At 34.2% G+C, this 8,027-nt stretch overlaps 1 protein-coding gene across 1 annotated transcript in view; it reads left to right on the top strand.

The window, feature by feature from the left end:
- The window catches only part of TMEM161B (transmembrane protein 161B), a 79,373-nt gene that overhangs the window by 62,520 nt on the left and 8,826 nt on the right, over window positions 1-8,027 (top strand). Inside the window, 4 exon segments of the mRNA XM_017890503.1 lie at window positions 4,616-4,767; window positions 5,302-5,313; window positions 5,316-5,361; window positions 5,839-5,979. Coding sequence (XP_017745992.1) covers window positions 4,616-4,767; window positions 5,302-5,313; window positions 5,316-5,361; window positions 5,839-5,979 — 351 coding nt within the window.

The following is an 8,027-nucleotide window of genomic DNA, read 5'->3' on the forward strand; positions in this document are numbered from 1 at the left end:
AAAAAAAAAAAAAAAAAAGAAAAGAGTTATTTATGGTGATATTTAATCTTTTGCATATACCTAATTTTGCTTTATTGTTCTTCTGAGGAAACTTTTACAGTTGTCTCTTGGTTGGTCTTGTTTCTGAAGGTTCATGATGATGTACCTCATGAGGATCTTTTTTACTTCTTTGTGGTGGGCTTTTGGTAGGCTCTTTAATTTGGAAACATCAAGTTTAGAAAATTTCTTTGATTATGTCTTTGAGAATTTCTTCTCTCCCTCCACTCCCATTTTCTTTCTCTGTCTCACTTTTGTTAGTCAGATGTTGTATATTCTGGATTAACCTCTCATCAACTTTTTCTTTTTTTTCTTTTCTTTTTTTTTTTTTTTTTTTTTTTGACAGAATCTTGCTCTGTTACCAGGCTGGCATGCAGTGGTGCGATCTCGGCTCACTGCAACGTCCACGTCCTGGATTCAAGCAATTCTCCTTCCTCAGCCTCCTGAGTTAGCTGGGATTACAGGCGCCCACAACCTTGCCCGGCTGATTTTTGTATGTTCAGTAGAGACGGGATTTTGCCCTGTTGGCCAGGCTGGTCTTGAACTCCTAACCCCAGGTGATCCGCACACCTCAGCCTCCCAAAGTGCTGGGATTACAGGTGTGAGCCACCATGCCTGGCCTTGTCTTACTTTTCATTTTGTCTTTTTGTTCTGCTTGATGGAACTTTTGATTTTTTTTTTCTTATTTTTCCTGTCCTGTTTCTTGTTGATGCCTAACCATTCCTTTTTCATAGCATCCTGCTCTTATTTCAAAGATGCATTTATCTTTGTCTAGCTTTATGAAATATACATATCCTATGTTTATAAATATCTCTAAATAAAAATGTGTGTATCTGTTTCTGTATATATAGTTATATATCTAAACTTCATTCTGCTGCCTTTATCATCTCTTTTTTTCTTGAAGTTACTTTTTTTCTGTTGCCGATTTTAGTTCTTTCTTTTTTTAAATAAGATGTGATGCTCTAATACAGATATTGCCTAACTATGACTTGCAGTATCTGGGTTGCAGCCTGTTTTTGTACAGCTCTTGAGCTAAGAATGGCTTTTTAACCTTGTTAAAGTATTAGGGGAACAAAGTAGGCAGAAGAATATGCTACAGAGACTACATATGGACCACAAAGCCTAAAGTATTTACTATCTGGTCTTTTATAGAAAATGTTTTCCAATTCCTTTTTTAATGTCTGAGGATTCCTTTCATTTTTAAGAGATGGCCGCTAAAAGCTGATTGGAAGCTCTGTATATAATTAGGGCTTGGTTAGTTTCACTAAAGAATAACTTGGTAATACTAAAGCCAGCTTTATTTTAGGTAGCCCAAAGTGTCACTGTTTATTGGTCTTTTCCTTGAGGCCTTTCAGTTTCTCTAGAGGAGAATCTCTTAATCTCCTGCCTGGAGTGTACAAACTTGCTACACATGTTTCCAAGATGAGTACTACCTTTGAGTGTAGACTTTCACCTGATCATCCTGTTTTTGATGCAGTTGACTAAATCTGTACTCTCCTGTGCCTCAGGTTCAGTTTCTTCAGAGGCAAAAATCTTCGTCTTCTGCTGGAGTCAGAGTGGTCTGGCTGCATAGAAAGGCAATCAGTGGAGAGTTGTGAGCCCAGTTGCCACTTACATAGAAGTCAGTGCACACCACATCACTGCCTGTATACGTCTTAATCTTGTACCTCTTAAATTAAATTATCGAATTTTAAAGATTTAAACATAATCAGGAATGGTATCATTATCTGTTTGTATTGTATTGATCCATATGTTTTTGTATACATTCCCATAGTTTTGGTATTACATGTTAAATATTTAATTCAGTTATCTAGAAAACATTTTGTTGCTGAGAACTAGGAAGACTTAATCTTTGATTTTCAAAATAACCCTGTGAGGTTGTGGATTATGGTGGCGACATTTTACAAATTAAGAAACTGAGACACGGAGAAATTAATTTTCATGTGGAAGATCACGTAGTTTAGTAAGAGTAGAACGAGGATTAAGCCAAACACTCTAGGTCTAGAGAATGCTTTCTTTACAACTTGGTCACACTATAGTTTAAAATAGTATATTGATTACATGGCAAGTGAATTACATTAATAAGTGATACAATAAGTTCAAAAGAGGAAAAGAATGGCCTCAGCTGAGAAGGTAATGGTAAGTATCATGAAAGATGTGGAGCTTTTGTTGAGTCTTGGATTAGGTAGGAGGAGGGAAGCGGGCAGTTCAGATGATAGATTATGATCGAAGACAGTGTAGTGATGACACTCAGGAGATGGTAAGTACACTCTTCTGATTAAGGTGAAGATTTGGGGACTATGGAATGAAAACTTGAACTTGTGGGTGTGGCTAGATCATAGTATTACATAAGGGTTATTGGGAGATGGTGTTCTAATATGGAACTCAATAAATAATTTGGTTTTTAAGATTTATCCAGTATGCAATATGAAGTGAGGATGCAGTGATTATACCATTTTAGGCATTTGTGGTTGGGACTGTAAAGCATTAGTGATAAGTGCAAGACCATGCTTCATGTCTGGATCAGACTGCATATAATTTTGTTTTCCTTTAGTGTTGACATATTTTGTAATTTCAGTATTCTAGGATAACAAAATGCAGTGGTAGGTGTAATTTTTGGGAAATTTTATTCTGATGATTTGGTACCACTTTTGGCCAAAGATACTATTTTGTTTTTCAGTCTAAGAAAAGAAGTTGGAAATTGTCTCCTTATAGATTCTAGTAAACATTTTCAGTAAAAATAAAACAGTGTTTTTCAAACCTGGGTTTAAGGCATTTAGGCTATTAGAGATCATCGCTGTATCTTAAAAGCAGTTCAGTTGTGGTTTTGCAGCTTGACTATATTCATCTTTCTTTGTCCTCTTCTAATATGTAAGCTCTTCCTTATAATGCCAAGAAAGAGATGGATGGACCTGTATTGTTTGATACAGGTTGAACATTACAGTCCAAAATCCAAAATGCTCCAAAATCTGAAACTTTTCCAGTACTGGCATGATACCAGAAGTAGAAAACTTTACACCTGGCCTCAAGTGAGAGACTGCAGTTAAAATGCAGTCAAAATTTTCTTCATGCACAAAATTATTAAATATATTGTATAAAATTACCTTCAGACTGTATATATATATATATGAAAGGATTCTTCGGATTATGAGAATGTTTTAATTCTTTACTTCTGTCAGGGCGTTCTATTTTGAAAAGATTTTATGTGTTACTGCTAAAAGTACCACATTGACTTAGGTGCTATGTACAGTTTTTTAGAGGTAATATAATCAATTGTTAAGTGCCCAGATTCTAGATCCAGACTGTCTAGTTTTAAATCTCAACTTTCTCTAATCTAGCTGTGATTTTGAGGTTTTTACTTTTACCTCTCTGCCACAGTTGTTTTGTTGTTGTTGTTGTTTGTTTGTTTGTTTTCTAGGACAGAGTTTTACTCTTGTTGCCCAGGCTGGAGTGTAGTGGTGCTATCTCGACTCACTGCAACCTCCATCTCCTGGATTCAAGCAATTCTCCTGCCTCAGCCTCCCGAGTAGCTGGGACTGCAGGCATGTGCCACCATGTCTGGCTAATTTTTGCATTTTAGGTAGAGATGGGGTTTCGCCATGTTTGCCAGGCTGGTCTCAAACTCCTGACTTCAGGCGATCTGCTCACCTAGACCTCCCAAAATGTTGGGATTACAGGCATGAGCCACTGCGCCCGGCCCACAGTTTGTTTTGTTTTGTTTAAGTTTTTTAAAATGTCTGTAAAGTAGCAATAATAATGTGGTTAATGTGAGAATTAAAAGTTAATTGGTATTGCCAGGCACATGGCAAGTACTAAATGATAGCTGTTATTTTCCATGCTTGACATAAAGTTTACGTAAAGGTTGCTTTTCTAGGTTTGTTTGCCAAGCACCTTATTTTGTTTGTTTTGCGCTTTCAAGGAGAACAATTTGGTGTATGATGGAGATCTGAGTTCTAGCTTTGGGCCATGCACTGATTTAACCTTGATTAAATCAATGTGTGTGTGTGTCGGGGTGGTTCAGATAAGATAATCTCTTCAGCCTATTTTAATAGATGAGCATGTTGAAACTTTGGCTGTGTTTGAATACTCAGTTGGAACTTGTTTTCTCTAAAGATTTTCGCTTAATACTAATGTGAAGTGGTGATCCCAGATATTTAGTTTTCATACTACAGATCAACAATAGCTACTAGTAAAATTCTCAAGTTTTAACTTGTTGAATTATTATGGATGATTCCTGTGTTATGTGTTTAATTATAAATGTAAACTGGTTTAACAGACATGCCTAATAAAGACAGTTCTCTAGAATAACCTCTACTCTGGCTTTTCATGTCACTGAGAACATATTGCATAAAAATCTTGAAATAATCTTCTAGTAAAATTGGAGTGAGATAAACTAGAAGTACATTCCCTAGCTATAACTTAGTATGTGGGTGCTCTTTTCCTTAATTTAAAAATGTTATAAACTCCACTTAGAAATAAATGTTGTAGCCAGATTTTATTGGAATCAAGTCCTATAAAGATCATTGTGTATAGTTCCCATAAAGTTATTGTGGTTTTTCCTGAACTTTTCCTTCTGCAGCAAAGTTCTATTTTCATTAACTACACACTATTTTAAAGTAGAAGATGGTGGTGAAAGATCTGTTTGTGTCACCTTTGGATTTTTTTTCTTTGTCAAAGCAATGGCAGTATTGATTGTAACAGAAAATTATCTGGAATTTGGACTTGAAACAGGTAATAGTTCCATACAACTTTAAAATTAATTTTGCTTTATCTAATGCTAATATTTTGACCTCAGTATTTAAGTTTTATATCTGATAAATATTTAAAATTAAATTTAAAGTGTATACTCTGTAATGTTCTAAATAATTAACCTTTATTATTCTTAATTAAGATCTTCTGTTTTGCTTTTGTTTTAGCTAAGTTTTAATTAATGTGTTTTCCAAAAATACTGTCTCATTTTTTTCCTTACAGTTAAATAAGTTTCTGTAATGCTAAAGTTTACTCACACAGTTAAAAAATTAATGCAAATTTTATGCACACTCATGGAATGTACAAATATCAAAGGGATGTTTTCAAAGCCTGTTCCTGCTAATAACCAAATTTTATTGCATTATGGCATACTAATTAACACATGAAAGAGCTGAGCTAGTCACTTGAACATTTAAGATGCTCTGTTTTCTAGCATTTTATTTCCACAGAAAGAGTCTATATTTCACATCTGTGATAAGAGTAATCTTGTTTTTTTTTTTTTTTTTTTTCCTACAGGGTTTACAAATTTTCAGACAGTGCGATGCAGTTTCTTGAAAAGCAAGGTTTAGAATCTCAGTAAGTCTTTGAAAATTAAGCATTATTTAAATTTAACATCTTATATTTTAATAAAGCAGTATTACTATAGCTGTTTTAAATTAGTAAAGAGTTTTAAGTTGGACTGTCACTTCTAGAAACATCCTTACTTATAATTTTTATGACTATATAAAGTTAGTATCTTTCATAGAATTCTTATATAAATTTGCATTTCTTAAATTCATCTCCCTCAAAAGATTAAATTTCTATCCAAGTTATATGTCAGTTCCTTGTTGAATGTGTAAGTTAGGTTGTTGTGACTGTGACTAAAGAGATGCCTCATTTAGTTTACAGTTCACCAGAATCCATTATAGGTACTTGAATAATGGCAGTCTTTTTGTAGAAATTTGCTTTGTTTTACTGTTATTGTTGTTTGTAACATAATTGATTAGAAGAAAGGAAATTCTTCGAAAGCTAATTATAAAAATTTATCAGCTTCTTTAAAAATTTTATTTTTAGGAGTCCTGTTTCAAAACTTACTTTCAAATTTTTCCTGGCTATTTTCTGTTCACTCATTGGGGCTTTTTTGACATTTCCTGGATTACGGCTGGCTCAAATGCATCTGGATGCCCTGAATTTGGCAACAGAAAAAATTACACAGTAAGCGGAAAATGTACATAAGCACATGCAGATAAATATATGTTTTCCATCTTAATGAAGGTATAATATTGTAATGTAATCATAATTATTGTATTGAAAATTAATAAATAACTATTTGATGTCACATTACTTCCTCTTTCAACTATAAGCAAGTTTCTTTTATTTGCTTCTAAATTTTAAGTCTTGTATTTAAAAAGATACAGCATCAATTACTAAATTTGTCTTACCTGTTAAAATGAAAATCTCAAAATTTATGTTCTTTCTAATTCAAGGGCTTATATTGCAATCTCTACAACTAAACTGAGGCTCCATAGAAATTTCCCTTAAAAAATAAGATCATTTTACTTTAAAATATTGTTTTAAATTTTATATGAATCTATTTAAATTAACTTTTAATGTAAAATTTTATTTAAAAACATTTTAAAACTTAAAGTTGTATGTAAGAGATGTTTGTTTTCCTTAAGTTATTGACCTGCTTATTAGACTCTTATTAAAATAATACATTATTTTGGGATTGTTAATACTCTACAATGTTATATGTTGTACATTACTTCTAACTACCAAATTCTATTTTAGTTCTGAAATTCTACGTTAGTTTGGACAAGTCATATTTCATCTTTATATGTAGTTCAAAGCCCATTTACTATATTCTTTTGGTTGTCACAGATTTTGTTGTTGTTGTTGATGTAGACATCTTGGCAGAAAGATAGGCTTATATCTACTTCAACTCATATTCAGATCAAAGTTCCTGTCTCATCGTTTTGTTTTGCAGTAGAAGCCCAACTTGAGAATATTTCATTTTGATATGTGTATTTATAATCATTAAGTTTCTCTGAGTGATCTTATTTCCTAACATTTCTATTCTTTAAAACCTATTTTTAATGAGGCTGAGTCTTTAGTCTTTGCACATTCTTGTCTCTGTTACCTATGTCATTTCCCTTTAATTTAATTTTGACTGTCTTTTTTTTTAACCTCACTTCCATTTTTCTACATATGCTTTATACGTGTGTTTACCTATTGTCACCTTCCACTACACACTCCTTCATCCTTCCTTTTTTTTTTTTTTCCTTATTTTACTCAGCGTGCTTTTGGCTACATCCTGCCTTTCTCCCACCACCCGTCTCCCTAATGGCTTCCTTTAAGACAAAACCTGGTTCTCCCCCTCCTCCCTACACACACACTTCAGTCCACTAACCCCAGTGTTATGATTTAAATAAGCTGAAAAGGGTGGGTGGAGGGGAGCCCTTCACAAGCTACTGAAACCGCTGTGGGCTGCTCCTTGATACTAGAGTGTTCCCTAGCAACACTGCATACCTAATACTGCTTCTTTCTTCCCCACATCCGATGGTTTACCCAGGCTGTGGGATGAAAGAATCACTTTATAAAACATTTAAAGCGTTTAGTGGTGGTTGGGGGTGGAGCGCACATTTTAGTGCCATTTTTAGTAAAACGTGGCTTCGTTTTAAGATTTTTTCCCTTTGGGGATTTGGGGTTTTATTTTCAGTTATTGCAGCCCCTCATTGTGTTGTAGCACTCTGCCTTGATATAAGGGTGTGGGCAAGCTAGTTCTGTTGTGAGAATAACATGACTGGCACAAAGAGCAGCATTCTCTTCACCCCCATGGCCAGGCACTACGACCTGTTTTTATATCAGGTTAGAGCGAGAGTTCTGCCTTTCCCTGTCAGGTGTTCATGGCTTCCTGACCCAGCCCTGTTCACTCACACAGATCCCTGTCATTTGCCTGTGTAGTAATACTTTAAAATGTGGTGTTTGTGTGTATTTTGAATCCTCCAGTTTAGCTCTTAAGTGTGGTTGATAATGAAAGCAGTTTATGGTAATAAAATGCGTGAAGAATTTGCCTTTTTTCTAAAATAAGAAAAATGTTCATCAGCCATCTGTCTCTGTAGGGTACAAACTTGGACAATTAACAATGAAGTTATAGTGCAGACCTGAAACCTTTGCTGTATTAGGTATATTGCCTTGTCAGGAGTAATGCAAATTTTTTTGATATATATATGTGTGTGTGTGTGTGTATATATATATATATA

The sequence above is a fragment of the Rhinopithecus bieti genome, unplaced genomic scaffold (genome assembly GCF_001698545.2).
Source record: "Rhinopithecus bieti isolate Rb0 unplaced genomic scaffold, ASM169854v2 scaffold_17861, whole genome shotgun sequence".
Taxonomy (NCBI): domain Eukaryota; kingdom Metazoa; phylum Chordata; class Mammalia; order Primates; family Cercopithecidae; genus Rhinopithecus; species Rhinopithecus bieti.